Here is a 27,302-nt window from a genome sequence, read left to right on the forward strand (position 1 = left end):
GTTTAGCAGTCTGCTGACAGTGTCCACCAGGTCCGTTATTATTATTATACAGTATATATATATATATATATATATTTAGCAGTACGGTAGGCCACGGCTGTACCTACCTCTGTGTCGTCAGTGCACTCGTCGTCCATAAGTAATATAATACTATACTATAGTATCCATCCATCTACATTGTATACCTGTGGTGGCTTTTTTTTTTCTTCATACTAGTTTAGCAGTCTGCTGACAGTGTCCACCAGGTCCGTTATTATTATTACACAGTATATTATATATATATATATAGCAGTACGGTAAGCCACGGCTGTACCTACCTCTGTGTCGTCAGTGCACTCGTCGTCCATAAGTAATATAATACTATACTATCCATCCATCTACATTGTATACCTGTGGTGGCTTTTAGTTGTGCGCATTAAAATATGGAGAACAAAAATGTGGAGGTTAAAAAATAGGGAAAGATCAAGATCCACTTCCACCTCGTGCTGAAGCTGCTGCCACTAGTCATGGCCGAGACGATGAAATGCCATCAACGTTGTCTGCCAAGGCCGATGCCCAATGTCATAGTGCAGAGCATGTAAAATCCAAAGCACAAAAGATCAGTAAAAAATGACCCAAAAATCAAAATTAAAAGCATCTGAGGAGAAGCGTAAACTTGCCAATATGCCATTTACGACACGGAGTGGCAAGGAGCGGCTGAGGCCCTGGCCTATGTTCATGGCTAGTGGTTCAGCTTCACATGAGGATGGAAGCACTCATCCTCTCGCTATAAAAAAGAAAAGTTTTAAGCTGGCAAAAGCACAGCAAAGAACTGTGCGTTCTTCGAAATCACAAATCCCCAAGGAGAGTCCAATTGTGTCGGTTGCGATGCCTGACCTTCCCGACACTGGACTGGTCATGTGCTGTTTGGGGAGTATTTTTTGAAGGGCCATCCTGCGTGACACTGCAGTGCCACTCCTAGATGGGCCAGGTGTTTGTGTCGGCCACTAGGGTCGCTTATCTTACTCACACAGCTAGCTACCTCATTGCGCCTCTTTTTTTCTTTGCGTCATGTGCTGTTTGGGGAGTATTTTTTTGAAGGGCCATCCTGCGTGACACTGCAGTGCCACTCCTAGATGGGCCAGGTGTTTGTGTCGGCCACTAGGGTCGCTTAGCTTAGTCACACAGCTACCTCATTGCGCCTCTTTTTTTCTTTGCGTCATGTGCTGTTTGGGGAGTATTTTTTTGAAGGGCCATCCTGCGTGACACTGCAGTGCCACTCCTAGATGGGCCAGGTGTTTGTGTCGGCCACTAGGGTCGCTTATCTTAGTCACACAGCTACCTCATTGCGCCTCTTTTTTTCTTTGCGTCATGTGGTTTGGGGAGTATTTTTTTGAAGGGCCATCCTGCGTGACACTGCAGTGCCACTCCTAGATGGGCCAGGTGTTTGTGTCGGCCACTAGGGTCGCTTAGCTTAGTCACACAGCTACCTCATTGCGCCTCTTTTTTTCTTTGCGTCATGTGCTGTTTGGGGAGTATTTTTTTGAAGGGCCATCCTGCGTGACACTGCAGTGCCACTCCTAGATGGGCCAGGTGTTTGTGTCGGCCACTAGGGTCGCTTAGCTTAGTCACACAGCTACCTCATTGCGCCTCTTTTTTTCTTTGCGTCATGTGCTGTTTGGGGAGTATTTTTTTGAAGGGCCATCCTGTCTGACACTGCAGTGCCACTCCTAGATGGGCCAGGTGTTTGTGTCGGCCACTTGGGTCGCTGAGCTTAGTCACACAGCTACCTCATTGCGCCTCCTTTTTTCTTTGCGTCATGTGCTGTTTGGGGAGTATTTTTTTGAAGGGCCATCCTGCCTGACACTGCAGTGCCACTCCTAGATGGGCCAGGTGTTTGTGTCGGCCACTTGTGTCGCTTAGCTTAGCCATCCAGCGACCTCGGTGCAAATTTTAGGACTAAAAATAATATTGTGAGGTGTGAGGTGTTCAGAATAGACTGGAAATGAGTGGAAATTATGGTTATTGAGGTTAATAATACTATGGGATCAAAATGACCCCCAAATTCTATGATTTAAGCTGTTTTTTAGGGTTTTTTGAAAAAAACACCCGAATCCAAAACACACCCGAATCCGACAAAAAAAATTCGGTGAGGTTTTGCCAAAACGCGTTCGAACCCAAAACACGGCCGCGGAACCGTACCCAAAACCAAAACACAAAACCCGAAAAATTTCCGGTGCACATCACTATTATTTATATGACGCCACAAGGGTTCCACAGCACCTAAGGCACCTAATGCACATAAACAAATAAGCAAAGCATGAAAACAGTGACTTATAGTACAAGTCAATGCAGGACAAGTACATGGTTTATAAACATATCTGACTCAGTGGTCATAGCACTCAAGCAGCTCATCAGGGATTTTGTTTCACCTGCCTCAGGCAGGTGAAACCAAATCCCCGGAAACAGCCTAGTTTTCATGCGAAAATTGGTCTGTTTCTGCTGAAAACACACAGGTTTCACTGAGCCTGTGTGTTTTCAAAGATAATGTATTTTTTTTACAGGTGACCAAATTGGATAGCCTGTAAAAAAATATCAGTGAAACTTTGGAAAAAAGTGCAAAAAAAAATGCAGTTTTTCACACCCGATGTTGTTTCACCTCTAATTGGATATCCCCCTAAGTAAGAGAAGGAAAAGTACAAGTCATGAGAGTAGAGGGTCCTGCCACAGAGGCTTGGCTAACCATAAGAAAGTACATGGTATGGGCACGACTGATAAATATATATAGTAAATACTGCTAGTGCATGATAATGTATCATATAAATAACCGCAGTACACTGTACATAATACCCCATTGTTCTGTATAGTATAAGGTAACGGCCCTCATTCCGAGTTGTTTGCTCGCTAGCTGCTTTTAGCAGCAGTGCAAACGCTAGGCCGCCACCCTCTGGGAGTGTATCTTAGCTTAGCAGAATAGCGAACGAAATATTAGCAGAACTGCTACTAAATAATTCCCTGCAGTTTCTGAGTAGATCCAGACCTACTCCTAGACTGCGATCACCTCAGTCTGTTAAGTTCCTGGTTTGACGTCACAAACACGCCCTGCGTTCGGCCAGCCACTACCCCGTTTCTCCAGCCACTCCTGCATTTTTACCTGGAACACCTGCGTTTTTTTTATCACACTCCCTGAAAACGGCCAGTTTCCGCCCAGAAACACCCACTTCCTGTCAATCATACTACGATCACTCGAGCAATGAAAAAACGTCGCTCGAGCTTGTGTAAATCTACAAAGTTTTGTGTGAAAGTACTTAGCGCATGCGCGCTGCGTACCATTCTTGCTGTTTTTTCACATGATCGCTGCACTGCGAAAATCGGCAGCGAGCGAACAACTCGGAATGACCACCAACATGTATAATCATAATGTATAATTCAAGTGCACAGTCTGGAACCTGATCTCCAGAGCAAGGGGTGGACCCTCCGAGTTAAGGTCTGTGGGGGGCCCTGGGCAACAAACTTATATATATAATTATTTTTTTTTATAGGATGTAGTGAGTGGAGGGGGAGCGGTTAGCAGATTTGCAGGAAGTCCAAATGGTACAGATAGGAGATGTAGTATGTGGAGGGGGTGACTGGTAAGAGCTGTGCAGAGAGGATGGATGGATGGATGGATGGATGGATGGATGGGCAGTATGGATGGTGTAATGGTTAGCATTACTGTCTCACAGCACTGAGGTCATGGGTTCGATTCCCACCCAAACTGTGTGGAGTTTGTATATTCTCCCCGTGCTTGCGTGGGTTTCCTCTGAGTACTCTAGTTTCCTCCCACAATCCCCAAAAATATACTGATAGGTTAATTGGCTCCCAACAAAATTAACCCTAGTGTGCGTGTACATGTGATAGGGAATATAGACTGTAAGCTCCACTGGAGCAGGGACTGATGTGAATGGTTAAATATTCTCTGTAAAGCGCTGCGGAATATGTGTGCGCTATATAAATAACTGGTAATAAATAATAAATACTATGCTGGGTGCAGGAGATCCTGCAGAAACAGGCTTCTCTTCCCCATACGCACAGCTCAGAAGAGCATGGCACTCTCGCTACTCTCTCATGACACTCCTACAAGTCAGTGCTGTTCTGTGCAGTCAGATTGTAGCTTCCCATTTCCTACACAAAAAAGCCCATGTTCTGTCTGACTCAGAATAGGATGGAGATATGCAAATGTGTACAAATTCCCATCTGGGCGTGCGCTGTATGCTACAATTTGCCACTTACGTCAATGTACAGAGATCTGTCTGACACCTAATCTGAGGCTACTGAAATCTGGATGTAATAGGGTTTGGCAACTTTGTGTTTCTGTACCATTAACCTTTGTGCATAAAAATAGTTTAGCCTTTAGGAAGACTAAATACATTCTTATATCACAGCTTATAATATTCCTGACCCAAATAATGAAGGAACAATATATTCATTTAACACGTGGATTTTCCTCATTTGATCGTTACAAACAAAGATACAAACGGCAGTTGCTGATTATCATTTAAAAATGACAGGAATAAGAAAACCCACAATTTACAGTAATAACAACATGTATTTATTATATAAACATTTTTACTCAGACAATTTGAGTCACATAAAATAGATGAAAGACAATGGTTGCCAGTGACAGGCTTTTACAAGCCGGCCTCACCCCGAGGGATTTGCAAATACATTACAGAACTGGGTGTATCCGCGCCTCCCATATTTATACTGTATGTTAACCAAGCTGAGTTTCCAAGTCTTACTACAATTATTACTGTCGTTTGTTGTGTTGTCTCTTACAGTAAGCAAATAGCATTTTATATTTTACCTTATTAGTACAGACAGGTGTAACAGAATATTGAGTCTTAAATAACATTATTAGGTAAAAAAACATATTACAAGAAATGCACAAAAGACACATAGCAAGACTGATACAGTAACACATTATTTAATGGAGATAGAACAACAAAAAACGTGGGGATGCAGTGATAGGGGCCCATACTTAGGGATGTGGCCAGTCTTCACAGAGGCTTGAAATGCACAATAGTCTTATGCAGTGTAATGCAACATATCTACCATGTATAATACAAGTGCACAGTCTGGAACCTGATCCCTAGAGGAAGGAGTGGGCCCTCAGGCAGCGGGGCCCACTGGTGGTTTACCCTGTACCCCTGTGGGCCAGTCCGACCCTGTATATATATATATATACAGTATATCTATGATATGCAATGACACCACTATGGCAAATGGAGGGGGAAGTGAGCATTGTGACCTCTATAAACAAAGGTGGTCCGGAACAACAATGACGAAAGATAATAGGTGAGAGCATGTATGAAATGCTACCTGTAACAAACGTCACAAAATCATATTAAATGTGGCAATATTATTTCCTTCATGAGAAGAAAAAAGGTAATTGCAAAATAAATATCTACTGTATTCTAGTGAAGTGGTGACAAACATTTACTCTGGGGTTCCAGAAGAGAATTACATCTGCAGAGTTGCTTCTAGCTATACTACTATAATTGTATAACTATACTATTTGGCAAAAGGGACACTCACCAACTGTATTTGGCTTGCATGGTGTACGTAACTGCACCTTTTGGATGGCCATTTCTGTGATGTCATGATGTCACATGTGCAGGGAGGGGAGGTGTAGGGGCCGACACAGGGCACATTTGTGTCGTAGAATGGCATTATTTGTACTTCCACTACATACCACTTGACAGTGTTATTATTAGATGTGAAGGTCTCTCTGTACCTAATGTGCCACAAATCTGAGATGCATAAATATCTAATGCAGATGCATTTTCGGGCACATGTACAGTATGGAAATGCGTATATTTATGCCATAAAAATGGTCATATTTCAAAATCGAAATAAGACCTTTAATACTAGTCAAGCTACTTTGAAATATGCACTATTTTACAGGCAGTGTTAGTGGTATAATGTGCTATGTATTTCAGTATAAAGCACAGCTCTGCAAGTACCTAATATTGACCAAGTTACAATCTGTCACATAGCACAACCGGGTTGGGTACAAAATCCTGGCAGTTACAATCCCAATGGTCTGCATCCCATCGGTCAAAATCCAGACATACTGGTAAGTATTTTATCCCCTATCCCTAATCCACCTTTCCCACAGCCTAACCCAAACTGCCCCCTCGCACAGCCTAACCCTAATCTCCCTCTTCCCTGCAACCTATCCCTAACTATCCCCCTAATGCAGTGGCGTATTTATAATGGATGCATTTTTTTTCAATATTCTCCTCTCCAGAGTCCCCCATCTTGAAAGCACCCCGCCACAAATCATCGGGAAAATGGTGTGGAGGCCATTTTCCTGCATGTTACACATACGTAGTAAGGAAATCTCCTGGGAAAATGGCCCGCCGAGTATGTGCAATACAGTCATTGGCCCCTATTGTTCAGATAATTGTTCCGCCGGCTGCAGATGAGGGGGCCCATATGGAGGAGGTTGAACACGGACCTCCCTCCTTTAATAACAGGCCCCTGCCGTAGTGCCTAACCCTAGCCCCAGTACTTACCATCTCAATATGACGGTATTCTGCCTTCAATATTCTGACTGTCAGTACTGACCGTATCCCAAAACAACAGAACACCTCACCTAAATTAGATACACTGATCACCACAGTGAAGACATTAAAAAATGTTCCCATAATGTTTGGCCATTTTACTTACAGCAGATGGCACCAGCTGCTGATATTTTCAACTAAACTGATTTATTCCGCAATGACAATTAGAAATCCAAATGGAAATTGTATTTACAAATTGCAGTATTAAAATGGATATGTAATCATCCCAGTTTTAAGCTACATGCACTCAGGGGAGATTCAATTAGACTTGGGTACCAAGCCCTGTGCACGGGAGCTAATATTACATGTATCTTGCAGGATATTTTCATGAAGCACGCTCACGAAACTTGGTCATTTAAATTAGTAATGTCATGTTGTGAACATTGCTCGGAGATTCCGCAGTGTGCGACTTATGTGAAGTACATGAAAGAGTGTGGAAGTCATCCTGAACCGCCAAAAGAATGACCAATAATATAGCTAGGCAGTGTAGCAGGCAAGCTAGTGGCTAGAAGCAGAGTATTGCAGGATGTTTTGTGGTGTCAAATGGTTTCATTTTGGAACTTTTATAAATGATAGAAAAATGACCAGCAAGTGTATTTCAGAATATAACGGTGTCTGGAGTGTCTTGGGCTACAGTAATATGTCTGTGGTGTTTTTTTAAGTGGAAATAATAAAAAGTAAAACAATAAAAAAAAATCCAATTAATACCACACCATGAAGACATAAAAAATGGCATGTATTTATTGCCCATATTTTCTTATTTAAATACCTGTAATTACATTATTAGTTATAGAGAGGGGTGTTCCATGGGCACTGCTCAGTGTCCTCCATTTTACATTGAAATAAGGATTTTTGGAAACTAAAATCGCCATTAACGCCTACTGAGACTTGCACTAACTTAACACAGATTTCTAATTGAATAGCAAACAGTCATGACCTGTGGGTTTTTAATCTGCGTTACACAATTTTATGCCAATTTGCAGCTAATTGAATATCCCTCTCTGATAATTATGTTTTTCAGGGCAGAAAAGTGTGAATCCAGTTGGTAAACAGGGTAAAAGTCCATAGCCCTGTATTCCTGAACATGGCATTATGAAAATACAGTATTGTACAAATATGCAGTTATATTAATGTGGACAGGGTTGCATGTGACAGGGACAATGTGGTGATGTGAGGAGGTGAACGGAGGCAATAGTGAACCAACGGAGAGAGAGAGATAGTGGGAGATGCAAATTGCTTCAACCACACAGAAAAGTAATGTGACGTACGGCATACTTACCACCTTCTCCGGGAGGGGGCAGCTTGTTCAGTGTATAGGTTGCATGGCCAGCATAAAGGAGGGCTGTCCGGGGGCGTGGTGGCATGATTGCGTCATCGTGGCCTTGACCCCATTCTACAGTGTTGAGAAATTGGGCACTGTGTAGCAGGTGGGGGGGGGGTCATCATCATGTCCCCTGGCCCACTCACTTGTACTCTATTGTGGATGACTGAGGGGGGTGTGGGGGGCTGTAGCAAGTATGCGGGAGCCTTGCATGCCTTTTCAGGGGGTTGGGAGCGCCACACGATTTTCGGGAGCCTCCCGGCCATTCCGGGAGGGATGGCAAGTATGGGGTTCTGTCATACCAGCTCAGATGCAACAGTGGTGTCAGACATCCCTCTGTATGAAACAAAGTATTGTACATACACCCAGCTTGCAAGAAGTATGCCATTGTAGTTAAAGAAAATCACTGATTATGCCAAAACTGTCAAAAAAGTAATGAGATTGTAACTATAGCTTACTTACCTACTCTCCCAGAAGGTGCAGGAGACTTCCCATTTTTTGGGTAGCCCCCCTGGACTCCCGCATAAATGGGTGGATCTCCCCTTCCTATTGAAGTGGGTAGGATGGGGAGACTGTACCGGTAATTGTGGGTGGGGATAAAATTATGCATCAGTGGCAGGGCCTAATGATGCGACGAGCCTTGCCCTCCCCTCAAAGTGGTCAGCTGCATCTCCTACTTCTCCCAGAGAGGAGAAACATAAAGTAAGCAAGTATGATACATAGTATGCATTAATATACAAGAGATTATCACAGTATATAAACACTGAGTATATAAACAATATAATTTAAAGGTCATTATCACAGTATCAATATTAATCAGGCATTTATAAAGGGATACTTTCTAAATGTATTCACAGAAATAGGTAAAAAAAACCTGCTAAAAACATTGTTAAAAAAAAAATACCTGGATAAAAGAGGTTAAACGTTTTAGTATTATACGTTTGATTACTGTACTTTATATACACTGTAAAAATATATTGGCGCACTTGTCATCCTGTCATTTTGGAACACTGTTTGGGTTGCTATGGCACCTGTCTACTGGAATGTAGCTAATGACACTGATGAAATAAAGCCAAACTGCTGGGACATGAATAGAACAGTCTGTATTACTGTACCAGCAGCTAATGTCTGTGCCTGGTTTCCACAATGTTGAAGGTACAGTTCAGACCCAGTTTAGCAACAAATCATATGCATGTTTTCATACATATGAAAATAAATACTCCATGAATTCAGTTTAGAATTAATCTTCGGACTTGGAGAAGGAAGTCGTTCGGAGTATCTCTAGGCAGTTAACAAAGATGAGAGCTCCACTGAGTTCCCTCCATTCCCTGGTGACAGGATACTTCATCCTGTCCAAAGCACAGTGCAAGTCTTGTAACACATCTCTGTAACTCTCTCCAAAGTGCGCGGCCCAGGTGTGGAGAAAGTCGAAAGCGGGCTTCCACATCATCTGCAGGGAGAGATTCAGGGGTCATCAGTCAACAAGGGAAATGTAATTGAAATCTGAAATTGAAGCCCCTTGCCATTCAGGAGGCTACGGAATTATATCATAGTTACATTTCAAATGGCCAACTGTCATTTGCTCCCATCCATGTCATTTACTCCTATTCATTACCAGATTTTCATTCCAACCAGCCAGACTGGAAGATCTTTAGGTGTATGGGCACCTTAAAACACAAATAAATATGTCCTCAAGTGTGCTGCAAAGTTTCATATCTCTGGAATGACAATTTGGAGCCTGAAACTGTTGCTTTTTGTGCCTCTGTTAATGAATTAATCATCAGCTTTTAGAACTTGCTCTCCGCAGAGTTATTCACCCAGTGCTCACCACTTCCTGTGCAAGAGAAATTTCTCTTAAGTCCTAGAGGATGCTGGGGTCCAATTTAGTACCATGGGGTATAGACGGGTCCACTAGGAGCCACTGCCACTTTAAGAGTTAAATAGTGTGGGCTGGCCCCTCCCTCTATGCCCCTCCTACCAGACTCAGTTTAGAAAATGTGCCCGGAGGAGCCGGTCACAGCTAGGGGAGCACCTTAGAGTTTTCTTAGTTTTATTTATTTTTTATTAAAGTTTAGAGTTTGTTGTTTTACAGGGAGGCTGCTGGCAACAGCCTCCCTGCTTCGTGGGACTTAGGGGGGGAGTAGGAACCAACTTCCTGAAGAGTTAATGGTTCTCTACTCCGCTGACAGGACACTGAGCTCCTGAGGGTGCTGATCACAAGCCCACGAGGCGACCGCTCACTCCCGCAGCACGGCCGCCACCCCCTAACAGAGCCAGAAGATAGAAGAGTGGTGAGTACAGCGCCGGCATCCCGGTTAGCGGGTCGCCGGCTGGTATAGCGGCACAAGGGTTGGAGCTCAGCTATGACAGGCTGCGCTCCGGGAGGCTCAGCAACATCACACATGTCGACGCTGGAGGGGCGTCCTGAGCCAGCACAATTAACCCTACACTGGTCACATTGTTAACAGGGGCTAATCCCACTGTTAACACACAAAACCTCAGGCCAGTATAAATAATAAGTGCGGGAAGCCGTGCGCCATTGCAGGGGGAGGGGCTTCCTCTCAGAGCGGATCCAGCACTCACCAGTGCCATTTTCTCCCTGCAGGTCATAAAGACAGAGACACTGACAGGTAGCGCTGCTCTCCACATAACTCCACAAGTACTCTGCAGTACCAGGGTGTTATAGACAGGGGTGGGAGTGTTATATCAGGACTAACTACCCTATTAAGGATAGTTAGTACGCGCCGGGCTTTTATCATAATAACTGCCTACAGGGGCGCAGTGTGGCTGACTCCTTATACTCTGTGACTCTCTGAAGGTGCTCTGGGGGAAACTATATCTGACATTTTCGTGTGTGTGTGTGTGTGTGTGTGTGTGTGTGTAAGTGTGTATATCCCACATTACCATGTCCAAGGACTCTGTGTCCTGCGCTGCAGAATGTTTATCTTCTCCTGAGGAGTCTATTCCATGTACTCAAGACTGCCATATCCTTTCTCAGCCTTCCGAATCTGAACCCGCATAGGTGGATTCTTTAAGAGGAATGATATCCCAGATTTTTACAAGGATGTCACCAGTGTCGGACTGGGGCATGAAGGGCCCACCGAGGGAATTCTGCTGTAGGGGCCATGCTTAAAGGTGTAGCCAGGTTCCAGTGGGGGCGTGGCCAGCCACCACAGAGGTTTGGCTAACCATTATATGTTCTGTGCCCCTTGGTAAATATATAATAAACCAAATTATTGTGAAGTATAATGTAACATATGTATAATGCATAAATCCAGTGCACTAGGATAGTCAGGAACTTGATCCCTAGAGGAGGAGGAGGAGGAGGGCCCACAGGCAGTAGGGCCCACCGATGGTTTCCCCTGTTCCCCTGTGGGCCAGCCCGACCCTGGATGTCACATACTGAGAAAAAGACACAGTTTTTGAGGAAATCTGTGGAGGGTTTACAATGTTTGTCCCCCACTACTTCGTCAAAAACCCCACCTACATACCCACAAAAGCGTACACTTGTCCAGATAATGCAAGCTGACACTGATACCGACTCTGATACTGGGGACGGTGAGGGGGATATGCAGGGGGGGGGATCCATCCCTTGGTAAAGGGGTGCAACTAATGATTGAAGCCATTAGGGATGTTTTGCACATTACTGAGAAGGCACCTGAGCAGGGAGGGGAATCTTATTTTACAGTAAATAAGAAATCCTCGCTTACCTTCCCTGCTTCTAAGGAATTAAATCCCTTGTTTGAAAAATCCTGGGAAAACCCAGAGAAAAAGTTCCAGATCCCTATGAGAATTCTCATTGCTTTTCATTTCCCTGAAGACTACAGAAAAAAGTGGGAAAACTCATCCATAGTGACGCTTCTGTATCTAGGTTGTCTTAAAAGGTGGTTTATCTGTCCCCGGTTCAACCGCCTTAAAGGAGCTGGCTGACCGCAAGATTGAGACTACGCTTAAATCACTATACACTGTTACAGGCGTGGCTTTAAGACCCACTATTGCGTGTGCGTGTATTTCTAAAGCTATAGTAAAGTGGTCATGCACATTACTAGAGGAATTACATACTATGGATAGGAGTGACATTGACTTGTTTTTACATCACATACAGGATTCTGCAGGTTTATGGTGGAGGCCATGAAGGACATTGGCCTGCTTAATGCACGGGCTACTTCCATGGCAGTCTCGGCACGTAGAGGTCTCTGGCTACGCCAATGGACTGCGGACGCGAAATCCAAGAAAAGTGTGGAGAACCTACCCTTCACAGGTCAGGGTTTTGGGGAAGTGCTGGATGCGTGGATCTCCACGGCTACTGCAGGTAAGTCGACTTTTCTTCCCTCCGCTGCTGCGCCAGCTTGGAAATCTTATCCTACACCTCCACTGCAGTCCTTTCGGACCACAAAATGTAAAAAATCCAAAGGCACCCCCACCTTCTTTAGAGGAGGTCGGGGGAAATCCAGAAAACCTGCACTAGCAGGTTCCCAGGAACAGAAACCAGGTTCTGCTTCCTCAAAATCTTCGGCATGACAGTGGACCTCCCAGCCCGGAGATCGGGCAGGTGGAAGCGAGACTAAAAGATTTCAGTCATGTCTGGGCGTGCCTAGACCCCTGTGTAAAAGATATTGTGGCCCAGGGCTACAGACTGGAGTTTCAGGAACTCCCACCTCACAGATTCTACAAATCAGGCTTACCAGCATTGCTGACAGAAAGTACTATCCTACAGGATGCCATTCAAAAGTTAGTACGAACAAATGTCATTGTTCCAGTTCCGCCGCACCTAATGCACAAGGGTTATTACTCCATCCTGTTTGTGGTTCTGAAACCGGACGGTTCATTAAGACCAATATTGAACCTAAAGTCATTGAACCCCTACTTAAAGGTATTCAAATTCAAGATGGAGTCGCTGAGAGCGGTGATCTCAGGTCTGGCGGAGGGAGAATTCCTGGTATCCCTGGATATCAAGGATGCGTACCTTCACATTCCGATCTGGCCGCCTCATCAGACTTACTTACGGTTTGCACTACAGGACTGTCACTATCAGTTCCAGACATTGCCATTTGGCCTCTCCACTGCACCAAGGTTATTCACCAAGGTCATGGCGGAGATGATGTTCCTCCTCCGCAAGCAGGGAGTGAACACTGGGGGTCCTTCTGGCCCGTTCGCTCGCTGCTGTTTATCACAGCTGAGTGAACGGGTCTCTTCTGCGCATGCGCCAGCGCTGGCGCATGCCAGACAGCCGAAGGCCGTGGCAGGGCTGCGATTGCCTCTGCCTGATTGACAGGCAGAGGTGGTCACTGGGTGGGAGGAGGTGAAAAGGTGGCATTTGGCCACCGTTTTGTAGGCGCAGTCCCGGCCAACGCAGGCATGGCCGGACCGAACGGGGGGCGGGCCGCAGTAGCTGCATGATGTCACACGCAGCCGCTGCAGGCCGGGGAGCGAGGAGTAGCTCCCGGCCAGCACGCTAAAGCTGCGCTGGGGGGGCCGGCACTGACATGCGGGGCGGGCTAGCCCTGTGCAGGGCGTCCCCCCGCATGTCAGTGTAAATGATCGTAGCTGTGCTAAATTTAGCACAGCTACGATCAACTCAGAATGACCCCCATAACTCCATATCTGGATGATTTACTGATAAAAGCATCTTCCAGGGAGAGACTGTTGCAGAGTATTGCTCTCTCAACTCAACTACTTCAGGATCACGGGTGGATCCTGAACCTTCCAAAGTCACATTTGGAGCCGACAAGGAGACTGGCCTTCCTGGGGATGATTCTCGACACGGAAGTGCAGAGGGTGTTTCTACCGGTGGAGAAAGCATTGGTGACCAAATCAATGGTCCGGGATGTCCTGAGGCCATCCCGGGTATCGGTTCATCAGTGCATTCGCCTTCTGGGAAAGATGGTAGCCTCCTACGAAGCTCTACAGTACGGAAGATTCCATGCATGGTTCTTCCAGCTGGATCTCCTGGACAAGTGGTTGGGATCGCATCTCCACATGCCCTAGCGGATACGCCTGTCGCCAAAAGCCAGAATTTCACTCCTCTGGTGGCTCCAAACTTCTCACCTACTCGAGGGACGCAGGTTCGGGATTCAGAATTGGATTCTTCTAACCACGGATGCAAGTCTAAGAGGTTGGGGAGCAGTCACCCGGGGGGAAAACTTCCAAGGAAGGTGGTCAAGTCAGGAGTCTCTCTCTCCAATAAACATTCTGGAACTGAGGGCCATATACAACAGCCTTCTTCAAGCGGCACATCTTCTGAAAAATCAAGCCATTCGAGTTCAATCGGACAACGTCACAGCGCTGTCCTACATAAACAGGCAGGGCGGAACAAAGAGCAGAGCAGCAATGTCAGAGGTAACTAAAATCCTCCTATGGGCAGAAAGACACGCAGTGGCGTTGTCAGCGATCTTCATTCCGGGAGTGGACAACTGGGGAGCGGACTTCCTCAGCAGACACGCTCTCTAGCCAGGAGAATGGGTCCTCCATCTGGAGGTATTTGCAGAGGTAACAAGCCGATGGGGCGTACCTGAGATAGACATGATGGCCTCTCGCCTCAACAAGAAGCTTCGGAGGTACTGTTCCAGGTCATGGGACCCGCAAGCAGTGGCGGTGGATGCCCTGGTAACTCCGTGGGTGTTCCAGTCCATCTATGTGTTCCCTCCTCTTCCACTCATCCCAAGGATTCTAAAACAAATAAAAAGAACGAGAGTTCAGGCAATCCTCATTGCGCCAGACTGGCCAAGACGGGCTTGGTACGTGGATCTTCTGGAATTACTGATGGAGTTTCCGAGGCCTCTTCCTCTTCGCGAGGACCTTCTACTACAGGGGCCGTTCGCCTATCAAGACTTATCGCGGCTATGTTTGACGGCATGGAGGTTGAAAGCCAGATCTTAGCTCGGAAGGGCATTCCACACAAGGTCATTCCTACTCTGATCCAAGCTAGGAAGGGAGTAATGTCTAAGCATTACCATCGCATTTGTAAGAAGTATGTGTCTTGGTGTGAATCCAAGAAGTTTCCAACGGTGGAGTTTCAATTGGGACGTTTTCTCCTCTTTCTACAAGCTGGTGTGGATGTGGGTTTACGCTTGGGCTCCATAAAGGTCCACATTTCAGCCTTGTCCATTTTCTTCCAGAAACAATTGGCTGCTCTCCCTGAGGTTCAGACATTTTTGAAAGGAGTTCTGCACATCCAGCCCGCCTTTGTGCCTCCTACGGCACCTTGGGATCTTAATGTGGTGTTGCAGTTCCTGCAATCGGATTGATTCGAACCTTTACAGGAGGTAGACATAAAGTTTCTTACTTGGAAGGCGGTCACACTGTTGGCATTGGCATCTGCAAGACATGTGTCGAAATTGGGGGCATTTTCGCACAAGAGCCCCTACTTTATTTTCCATGACGATAGAGCTGAGCTCAGAACGCGTCAGCAATTTCTTCCAAAGGTTGTATCGGCTTTCAATATCAACCAACCTATTGTGGTGCCAGTTGCTACTGACACCTCTATTACCTCAAAGTCCTTGGATGTTGTGCGGGCTTTGAAGATATATGTGAAGAGAACATCTTGTCACAGGAAGTCGGACGCACTATTTGTCCTTTATGATCCCAAGAAGATTGGGTGTCCTGCTTCTAAGCAGACAATGTCTCACTGGATCAGGCTTACTATCCAGCATGCTTATTCTACGACTGTATTGCCGATTTCAAAATCGGTTCAGGCCCACTCTACCTGTAAAGTGGGTTCTTCCTGGGCGGCTGCCCGGGGTGTCTTGGCTCTTCAGCTTTGCTGAGCAGCTACCTGGTCAGGGTCGAACATGTTTGCTAAGTTCTACAAGTTCGATACTTTGGCCTTTGAGGACCTAAAGTTTGGTCAATCTGTTCTGCAGGAACCTCAGCACCTGCCGTGCTGGGAGCTTTGGTACATCCCCATGGTACTAAATTGGACCCCAGCATCCTCTAGGACGTAAGAGAAAATAGGATTTTATATACCCACCGGTAAATCCTTTTCTCGTAGTCTGTAGAGGATGCTGGGCGCCCATCCAGTGCTTCGTGTTCCTGCATTGTTACTTGGTTAAGTGTTGTTGGTTCAGCCGTTGCAGAATCATTTCTTGTTGATTAGCTTGGCTTTCCTTTTGTTATGTGTGAGCTGGTGTGAATCTCACCATTATCTGTGTATTTCCTTCTCTCAAAGTATGTCTGTCTCCTCGGGCACAGTTTCTAGACTGAGTCTGGTAGGAGGGGCATAGAGGGAGGTGCCAGCCCACACTATTAAACTCTTAAAGTGCCAGTGTCTCCTAGTGGACCCGTCTATACCCCATGGTACTAAATTAGACCCCAGCATCCTCTACGGACTACATAAAAGGATTTACCGGTAGGTATATAAAATCCTATTTTTACATCACTGATGAGACAGAATTCTCCCAAACTGCGAGAAGAGGTGCTGTTGGTGCTACCATTTATTTTCTTATTCATGATAAACAGAACAGTGGGGGTTATGCAGAGTTGGTCACAGTTGTTGCTATTTTACCAAAAACTGCGACCACTAAAATCGTTTGCTTGGGGCTGCCCAGCACAGGGCAAGGCCGCATAGCATGTGTGATGCAATCGCACTTTAATTGCGATCACATTACAAAACCCTGGCTGCATAGGCAGGCACATTGCCATGTTTCCGATCACAGGAAACGCAGGCAGCATCATCGGTTGGACCTGACGACAGCCATGACACACCTGCGTTTCCTAGTCCACTACGTCCTCCCAACGCTGCATTTCCATCCCTGGATGCCCAACACCTGTCAATTATGATGCGATCGCATAATAATTGGTTGCAAAACCACTTATTGGTCACGCAAGACACTGCGTCCATCTTTGAATAGCCCCCAGTGTCCGTAGAATTCAGTTTTAATTTGTGACACAAACACACACACACACACACACACACACACACACACACACACACTTCATAAGATTTGAGAATCATTATTAATGATGCACAAAGCATCTAAATCAATGAGAGTGTATTAAAAGGATCATTCAGAAATGTGATCATCCAGGTTTCATCAGACTAATGGGCAATTATTTGAAAAGAAAAGTATTTTCCTAAAGATTAATTAACCAGTCATGCTCAAAATTTCAAGTCTGTTTTCCGTGCGTTTACAAATTGTATAATAAAACAGTATTTCAGAACAATAAAGAAATCCAAATGTTTGATTTAAATGCCATCATGTTTGCATCCTAACACCTATACATAAATATACCTGGTGATATGACTGGGAGATGCTGGATTAATGAAGGAATGGAGTACAGACATCCATATAACACTGCCACCCAGTGGACAGATTATGCATAAAATAAAAGACAGAGTTGTCTGTTTATCAATATTTGCCAAATGACCACCTATATAACAGTTTATATTGCTGTGTTCACTTGCTATTTATTATTATGGTAGAGCCAGGGTCCTGGTTCTGGAAAACTGCTGTCCCGGTGAAGGCTACCGCCATAACTATATCGTTGGGCTTAGACCCAGCTGAATCATTGGGCATGCACTGCCATTAAATTGCACATGCAGGTATTGAAAACATGCTAAGGTGTGAGGTGGAGCTGTAGACCACCAGGGAATGATTAATAGATTCTTCTCCGACACCAGGGCTTTCTATGCATCGATCTATGTAACTAAGGGAATCAAGCTCTGCGAAGCTAAACTTTTCAGGGAGTGATACACAGCCCTAAGAGAATGTACTGTAACTGTATATTAATATTATTAATAGAGAACTTTTGTGTTAAGTTTTTGGACTTATGTTGGGAAACAAAAACAAGACACTAGAGAAAATTATCAAGCTTGTACACGTCATTGCAAACAAGGTATTGTAACTCTGTGTTTCTAGTATAGTTTTAAAAAACTGTTGCTATAGGCTACAACACAAATAGATACATAAAATAAAATGGGACCCATTGCACTTTGTCCCCATTATGTAGTATCGCCTCTATTAATCCAGACTGCAGTCCCCATAAGATTAAGGCCCAAATGTATTAAGTCAAGGAAAGTGATAACGTGGAGACGGATAAAGAGTGATAAAGTACCAGCCAATCAGCTCCTGTCATTTTTCAAAAACATCCTGTAACATGGCAGTTAGGAGGCTGATTGGCTGGTGCGTTATCACTCTTAATCCGTCCCAACTTTATCACTTTTTAAGACTTAATACATTTGGGCCTATATTCTATATTAATTTGCATAACGCAGGAAATATCTCTGATATCCCTTTTATTTGGCTTTTCTTAAATGCCTAAACCATGGGAAAAAAAGCCATTTCCACAGGTTTTAGGATTGATAAATAGGTACTTTATATCTGAGAGCATGTGATTTATTTTATCATCTACTGCAGTAGACAGAAGAAGAAAGGAGTTAGCATTCCATTATTTATATGAAGAAAACACTAGTAATATGATTTGGCATGATACCTGCAAACTAACTTCTCCACTCTTTCCCTGGTGAGGGATCTCATAGGCCTCAATCTGTTGCTTCGTAAACCTGGCTAGTTTCTCAGCCAGTTCCCTCCAGCGGACGCCAAGTTGTACAGCAGCAGTCAGAATGACTGTATCTTGTGTGAGACGAGCTACCAACCCTTGACAGTCCATCTTCAATAGACCCTGCAGATACAGATTTATAGGATAAATAAAAAGCTGTCAGTAGTACTAAAGCTAATTAAAACAAATTAACACTTTCTTGTAACCTGTGATAAGATCATGGTCAGACTGGCCCACAGGGGAACAGGGGAAACCACCGGTGGGCCCCACTACCTGTGGGCCCTCCTCCTCCTCTAGGGATCAGGTTCAAGACTCTATCCTAGTGCACTTGAATTATGAATTATACTTATGTTACATTATACTTCACAAGAATATGGTTTATTGTATATTTAACAAGGGGTACAGAACATGTACTCTGTAATGGTTAGTCAAACCTCTGTAGTGGCTGGCCACGCCCCAGTGGAGCCTGGACACACCCTAAATCATGGGCCCCTACAATAGCATCCACCCGGAGGGCCCTTCATGCCCCAGTCCGACACTGGATAAGATCCTGTCTATATTGTATTACCTTTAAAGTATTCTAATTTGATTTGATTCATCTGTGTTTTCAAATCAGTCTGAACAATATCAAAGGGGAGTAGTGTTAATGGAGAGATTTATGAAAGCTTGGAGAGAGATAATGTAGAGAGAGTACCAAGTTGCCAATCAGCTTCTGTCACTTTACAGGCTTTGGTGTCTATTTACTAAGCCTTGGATGGAGATAAAGTACCAGCCAATCAGCTCCTAACTGCCATGTTACAGGCTGTGCTTGAAAAATGACAGGAGCTGACTGGCCGGTGCTTTATCTATATTCAAGGCTTAGTAAATAGACCCCTTTGTTTGAAAAATCACTGTTAGAAGCCAATTGGTTGGTACTTTATCTCTCTCCAAGGTTTCATAAAACTCCACTAAAGCTCCTGTTCATATGTTGACTAAATCATTTATCTTTTATACATAATGTAGGGGGACATGTACTAAGCAGTGATAAAAGTGGAGAAATGAGCCAGTGGAGAAGTTGCCCATGGCAACCAATCAGCTGCTCTGTATACTTTTATAGTATGCAAATTATAAATGTTACGTCAGTGCTGATTGGTTTACATGGGCAACTTCTCCACTGGCTCACGTCTACACTTTTATTGCTGCTTAGTACATCTCCCCCTTAGTTCCAGCATAATTACAACATCTCCTACATTTAGTATGCCTGTGCTATATATGGTGAAGGCAGTGAATATACACTGAAGACTGAAATACGTTTTTCAGACTGGTTTTTAAAGACATTTAAAATAGACAAACATAAAATACTTTCCTGAGACATACATTGCTGCTAAAAAAAAAAGGTTGTCTAGAAAAAGCTGCAAGTCAATGACCTCTGGTGGAAGAGACTTGCCAGAATATTTAGCAGCTTGCAAAATTTGAATCTTTGTCAGATTAGCAAAGCTAGTCTGATATTAAATAACACATCAGTCAATGCAGTTCACCCTCTACTTCAGCATATTTTCAAGTCTACGTAGTTCCATTTTAAGTCCAAACACAGGCAGCTGCTGTAGTGTCACAGTAATTATTTAATACAAAACTTGAGTACTTACCATTATAAGTTCATAATGAAATTTTCTCGTTTTGGTGTCAGCATGGCAATCTTCTTTCAGCTTTTTCACTACAGACGAAACGCAGTCAGATTCCTTCTCCGGAAGTGCATGACAGAGGTCATCTAGTGACAAGTGCGAGTAACCAAGGACATCAGCTAAGCTTCTCCAGTCATAAACATTTTCAGAGACATTTGAAAGCACCGATGAGTATATGTAAGTTAGTTTTTTAAATGGCAGTGCGATCTGCTCCAAAAGCATTTTGGTTGTAAAATGTGCATCTGAAAAGTCAATAACTTGTTCTTTGGATATAATCTTAACATTTTTACAGTGTACAAGACCAACCTTCCCTCTCAAAACACCTACATACCATTCTTTCATTTTGGTCTGACCAATGGCCTTTACTTTATCTTCACCAAGAAGTGCAATGGTGTCTCCTTTAAAATATTCCAAGAAGTAGTCAATCTTCTGTTGACGCAGGACAGTCTTTAAGGTCACAGCAAAGTTGTGTATCTTTAATGTTTTATCTTGGAACTTGGGATATCTGACAGTGTTGACAAGTGGCATGACAGGAGTCGACAGGATTTCTTTACGTTTCTGTAGGCGAGTTTGATTTTTTGGAGTAAATTGTATTTTAGGTGCAGGATTTGGAGTGTTGACTGCAAATTCTGATAATAATGATGAGCCTTCAGTGTCTTTAATTTGAACAGTGAAAAAAAATGAGCCAACATCTTTGCCACCTTTTAATGAGAATGGGAACTGAGTCCGAATCATCTTACCTGTTGTCAGTTGATGTTCTTTGATCTTATTGTTATCTGTCTTCACTGAAAAACTGGATTCCCTTGTAACAAAATGAATTGACAAATCTTGAAAAGGCTCAAGTAGAAACATGTGTTTTCCCCAAAGGTGAAACACCAGTGGTGGCATATTTTTCCCACGTCTCTTGAGGTCATCTACCATAATTTTGTCTGGAGTGTAGTTGTGCCCCATAACCGCTAAAACTGTGGTGAAGGCTGGATGAATGTGGTTTGGTCCATACACTGCCACAGTTAAACTTTTCTGGATGTAATTATAAACACTGCTGGCTGGTTTCTGAATAGACTTGGCCTGGGCAGCACTGACTATGTATGTGATACGACTCAAGATTGGCAATTTTATTTGTAACACGTTCTTGTAAATGTAACCATCTGGAATTTTTTCAAAAGGACCTTCTTTGTTGTAACTGTAAAATGTTGCAATCTCAGTCATTACTTGACTGTATGGATCGTTCTTTACCTCAGCAGTAATTTTCATCTCCAAAAGAAGAGCTTCAATGGTATTGATATTGCTTAATGTTATTTCCAGAAGAGGACTAACAGTAGTTGACAGGTCATTATTAAGCAATGCTGGTGGATCGAGAAAAGCTTTTAAAGAGATGTCCTGAAATTCCCCAGGACCAACATGCCCTTCAGGGACATGTACAGTTATATCCGAATTTGGAAGCTGCACAGATCCTCCTTTATGATCTAGCTTGCAAATTACATGTGTGTCCGTTGCTTGTGTCTGTGCCCATCCAGGACTTTGGCTCATGACATCCAAGTCCAGACAAGATCGAGTTAATTGTCTATGACTCAGCCACGCCATTTTATAGGCTTCACGGTCATTTTGGAGCCATTCCAAATCTGGAGCCAAAATCTGTCCATTAATACCATTGACACCGGATTCCTTGTCGTGCGTAACATACAAATGAGAAACACTCTTAGACCTTCCTGATCTCCTTGTTGCTGATTTTTCTAGGACACAATCTATATCAAGTTCATCTCCTGAACTTGAAACGGAATTTCTGGTTTCTGAATCCCTGAACAACATAAAAGGGTCCTCTTTCAGAATAGACGTATGTTCATTAGTCTTTGAAAATATGTTGGCTTGAACCACATCTTCTAAGAAAGGGTTGGATTCAGAAAGGCCATTCCAAAAGGGGTTTGTATGCTTTGCAAAATTCTGGGAATGATCTTGGAACACATCAGACCAGCTAATAAGAAGATCCAATTCCTTTCCCAACTTTTCTGTAAATATACAAAAATAATTTTCTGTAGTACATTAATAAAAACATATGTCATGAACTGCATGCAAACAATATTATATAGACACTTAAAGCAGCAAATTGGTAAAACATTTTTAACATTAGTGATACTTTGGTGATTACATGCATGATACACTTGATCTGGAAGACATGTCAAAGAGGAGTCAGTGGAAATGTTGAGATTACATTTGCCATTTGGGCTCTAAGGATGTAGAGTATAACACACACTGGCGTATATATAATGGATGCAGTGTGTGTGGTGCACACGGGCCCCTGGGGTCCAGGGGGGCCCACACCACACACACTGCACTCCTTTTTTCATACTTACCTGACAGAGTCCTGCGTCGACAGCAGCAGCGCTGCAGAAATCACCAGGAAAATGGTGCGTTGGGTATTTTTCCGGTGTTTCGCACATGTGCAGTAAGAAAATCACTGGGAAAATGGCAGCCGCGCCATTTTCCCAGAGACCTGCATATGCACAGTAGACTCTGGGACAGTGCTAGGGTCCCCTGGTGACCCTAGTGTCCAGAGTCTACATCGCTTTCGGCCAGAGAGGAGGGGGCCCAGACGGTGTCTGCACACTGGCGTCCTCTCTAGAAGGGCACCTAGTAACACATTTAGTTCCCCAAACATAATGTATTACAAACAAATGTACTTACATCCAACTCAAACACTTTTAGTATCAGTAATTAGAGATCAGCGGTTCGGTTTTGATGAAAACTAAACACACCCGAACTTGGAGGTTCTGAGTTGAAGTGAGTCCCGGCTTGGGTCTTTTGCAAGTTAAAATCTAGGATCAAAAAAACAGATCTTTGTTTTGGATGACATTCTACATCTCTAAAGCCCCAATAGTAAAGGTTATCTGATCATTTCCAATGGCTCCTCTCTGGCATGATTTTAGTTGTTTTTTTTAGCAATTTGAAAGAAATCCAAAACTGAACCAAAACACTTGAGGATGGTTTTGCCAAAAACCAAACCAAAACACTGGGGGTCCGTGCACATCTATATCAGTAATATGCCGGCATAGTAATGCGTATACTTGCACCTATAAAGAGGTGGATTTAAAGAATTAGTAGCAAATCCAAAAGTTTTATTTTCCTTTTTGTACACAAAATACAAATTTAATTAGTTAATATATATCTAAAAAGAGAATAGCATCTTGGCGATGTTATATTAATAAATGTGAATGTTGCTTTTTAAATATAAAAATAAAGAGAAGAACATCACACATTATTTAACACTTTAAAATCCTATGGAAATCATCTTTTCTGTTGAAGTCCAAATGGAAATAACTACAGTATTAAGAATGAAGTACTGTCAGCTGTAGGAGGTCAATACGCAGCCAATCAGAACCAGTTATATAGTGTTACTTGTGTCATCATTGTCACCACCACAATGTAACTTTACACTAGGCCTCCAGAACCTGCAATCTTCAGAAATTAACTATTGCTTGTGGGCACCTAGTCCGTCTCTTGGACAAAACAGTCACTAGTACTTTAGAAGATACATATCTACAGTAGATAAGGGCACTTTATTTGTATGCAGTATGGACATTAAAATATAGACTCCACCAATCAGACCCATTGTTACAATTATGTTACATTGTAATCTAACATTTGTGTATTGTAACACAAGTGATTACATTTTACTATTTGACTATCTGGATAAAACTACTAATACAGGGGGGCATTTATGGATAGTAGTCCACAGGTAACCTGTGCTATAGTCCATAGCAAAATAAGAAAAGCAGATATCTTCTGATTACAACAGAAAAATGTATAATTATTATTATCCTTTATTTATATGGCGCCACAAGGGTTCTGCAGCGCCCAATTACAGAGTACATAAATAATCAAACAGGAAAACAGCAACTTTCAGTTGATGACAGTATAGGACAAGTACAGGGTAAATAAACATAGTTACATCAGCAGATGACACTGGAATAAGTATCAGGTGGCAGAAGACTGCTGGATGTGGTACAGTTAAAGATTATTAAAGTAAGACAAAGGATAAGCACATGAGAGAAGAGGGCCCTGCTTGTGAGAGCTTACAATCTAAAGGGGAGGGGTAGACAGACAGGGGTGACACAGATGGGGTACACAGAGAACGTGGAACAGAGGGTTAGGATGAGATTTGGCTGGGTTTGGTGAAGAAGTGGATCTTGAGAGCCCGTTTGAAGTTTTGTAGAGAGGTGGAGAGTCTGAAGGGGAGAGATAGGGAATTCCAGAGAAATGGAGCAGCATGTGAAAAATCTTGGAGGTAGGAGTGGGAGGAAGTAATCCGTAGGCAGGAGAGTCGTCGTGCTTTAGCAGAGCGAAGAGGATGGGTGGGCGTGTAAAGGGAGATAAGGTCAGAGATGTAGATGGAAGAGGAGTGGGTGAGGGCTTTGTAAGCGAGTGTGAAAAGCTTGAAATCGATTCTGAAAGGGAAGGGGAGCCAGTGAAGGTCTAGTAGGAGAGGAGAGGTAGACGTAGTGTGTTTGGTGAGGAAAATTAGCCGGGCAGCAGCATTGACGATAGATTGGAGTGGAGAGAGTTGTTTGTCAGGAATGCCAGTCAGGAGGAGATTACAGTAGTCCAGTCTGGAGATGACCAGTGAGTGGATAAGAGTCTTAGTAGCATCCTAGGTCAGAAAGGGTCTGATCCTGGAAATATTTTTTAGATGAAAACGGCAGGTTTGTGAGAGGTGCTGAGTGTGTGGTTTGAAGGAGAGGGAGGAGTCAAGGATTACTCCAAGACAGCGCACTTGGGGGCTAGAGGAGATAGTAGTGCCATCAATAGATAATGAGATTGTAGGAGGTGAGGTTATGCGGGAGGGAGGGAAGATGATCAGCTCGGTCTTAGACATGTTAATTTTAAGAAAGCGCTGGGACATCCAGGAAGAGGTAGCAGAGAGACAGTTGGAGATACGAGTGAGGAGAGCAGGGGAGAGGTCTGGAGAGGAAAGATAGATTTGGGTGTCATCAGCATAGAGATGATATTGGAAACCAAAAGAACTTATGAGCTTACCTAGTGAGGATTTATAGAGAGAGAAGAGAAGAGGACCAAGGATAGAACCTTAGGGTACACCTACAGTTAGTGGAAGTGAGGGGGAGGTGGAGTCATGAGAGAAGACAGAGAATGAACGGTCAGAGAGGTAGGAAGACAGTCAAGAGAGGGCAGTGTCATGCAGACCAATGGAGTGAAGGATTTGCAGTAGGAGAGGATGGTCCACAGTGTCAAAATCAGCAGAGAGATCAAATAGAATAAGTAGAGAGTAGTGTCCCTTCGAGTTAGCAGCATGGAGGTCATTGCATACTTTTGTAAGGGCAGTTTCAGTGGAGTGGAGAGGACGGAAGCCAGACTGGAATGGGTCAAGTAGTGAGTGTGAGGAAAGAAAGGAAGTAAGGCAGTTGTAGACAATACGCTCAAGGAGTTTGGAGGCAAAAGGGAGGAGAGAGATGGGTCGGTAGTTGTATAGAGTACCACTGCGCAACCTGGAGCCACATATAGGTTACATGTCAGAAATACTCTCAAAAAGTATACTGTATATTACAAGCACTCTTGACAAAGAAAAACATTGGTCCTCCCACATCTCACACCTAGTTTGTTCAAACATTACTACTTAGAAATGCCAGACAAGAATGATACCATTGTGCATAATAAACTGCTGGGGGCACTGTTCCGTAGGTGCTATCGCTGACATTCTGGGCTTCATTTGAATCAGAATCCAATTTTGCTCCCTTAAAAAAAGTGTGCATTCTCAGTGGCACTTGTATTAACATACATCCTGCTGAAATACAGGATAAGTATGGTCACATCAAGTTACTGTATGCATAAAGCTTATAGTGATTCAGCCAAATGCTAGACTAGTACCCGTCTGTTCAGTAAGGGAAGGAATCCACTAGAGTAATTAGGCATTTAAAAAAAAAAACTCTCTCTCCAGTAGTAAAACAAGCTGCATGGTGATCATCACTGATATACTGTAGGTAGGTTCATTAACAGTCCACAAAGGGGCTATACACATGTAGCCATACAGAGCCATTTTCTCGCACTCCAGCAAGCTGCCCTGATTTGCTACTTGTGGACATTCCTTTTCTCATTCATTTACATTGTGGCTCGGCTAGAAGGAAGTCCTCCATTTTTTGAAAAAATTGTGGGTGTTTTCTGCTGTGTTTTTTTTTTTACCCTTGGTTTATTTCAAGACAACTGGTGCTTGTAGTTCAGCACAAGGCTAGTTTTCCCTGGGCAAGACTGCACTTGTTTTGCAACCTCATATGCTCAGGCACCTTCTAGATTAGGGTTAGGTACGGGGGGGGGGGGGGGGGGGCATGGATGATGGGAAAGGCAAGCTGTGATAGAATTTGATTTTTGGAGGTGTAAAATACTGTAGATAAACAACTTGAGCTATCAAGATAGTGATGCTAGCCATTTCTGGCTTTCAATCATGGGCAATTTAATTAGTTAATTCAGAGTTTAATTTTAAAGACTTTCTGAAAACTTGGCAGTCCCAACCATTCTAGTACTTAAAGCAATTAGACATCATGTTAAGAACAGTGTAAGGGAATGTTGTTTAAAAATTAATAACAGATGTACAGAAAAAGTTTTTTCTATTTATGCTGTCACCATTCTCCTTTCTAGAGAAAAGATTTCCTGTATCACTCCTTCAGCACGTCCAGTAGGCTAAACAGCATATAATGTGGCCAGAACTTTTGCCCCTCTTCTGTCCCCTACTTCTCTGCTTCAGCAATGCTGATGAGTTAGAAGTGTTAGGAAGACTGAAATAAAGGCGTCAGATTTCCACTGGAGAAACTCAGTTCCACCAGCTTGACTGGAAGCTAACAAGGAGAATGGGCAGGCCTTAAGATGTACAAAAGCCACCACTTAGTAAATCTAGCCGTTAGTCTCTCCAGCACAAGTTCCTACCTGTACATCAGTGATGCAGGTGACAGCTGCTAAGGAGTTTACTTTGCCACATTGTCGACTGGAAGCTGATAGATGTTTTACCTATGTGTTGGGTTTTTGGGACAGCTGCCCATTGTGACTGCTTAGCGGAGGACAGTGCATCTTTTTGGAAGGTTCTAGGCAGAACACAAAGACCAGTGTACAGTGAAGTCCCATGAAGAGCCAAGTATTTGCAGACATGCTTAATGAGCAATAAGTAGAGTACAGGACAGCCAACATAAAACAACGAGCACAATATGCAACCTGACTGCTTCCTTTGTCTTAGCGATT

The 27,302-nt window shown here is 43.6% G+C and overlaps 1 protein-coding gene across 3 annotated transcripts in view; it reads right to left on the reverse strand.

Annotated features, from left to right (window-relative positions):
* Positions 1-4,571: 4,571 nt before the first annotated feature.
* The window catches only part of MACC1 (MET transcriptional regulator MACC1), a 113,456-nt gene continuing 90,725 nt past the window's right edge, over positions 4,572-27,302 (reverse strand). For all 3 annotated transcript variants that reach the window (XM_063921751.1, XM_063921752.1, XM_063921753.1), the window contains 3 exons: positions 20,031-22,072; positions 18,340-18,528; positions 4,572-9,358 (listed from right to left, as the gene is read on the reverse strand). In XM_063921751.1, coding sequence (XP_063777821.1) covers positions 9,149-9,358; positions 18,340-18,528; positions 20,031-22,072 — 2,441 coding nt within the window. In that variant the 3' untranslated portion in view covers positions 4,572-9,148. The remainder of the gene's footprint in view (positions 9,359-18,339; positions 18,529-20,030; positions 22,073-27,302) is intronic.

Source organism: Pseudophryne corroboree, chromosome 5 (assembly GCF_028390025.1).
Source record: "Pseudophryne corroboree isolate aPseCor3 chromosome 5, aPseCor3.hap2, whole genome shotgun sequence".
Classification (NCBI taxonomy): Eukaryota; Metazoa; Chordata; class Amphibia; order Anura; family Myobatrachidae; genus Pseudophryne; species Pseudophryne corroboree.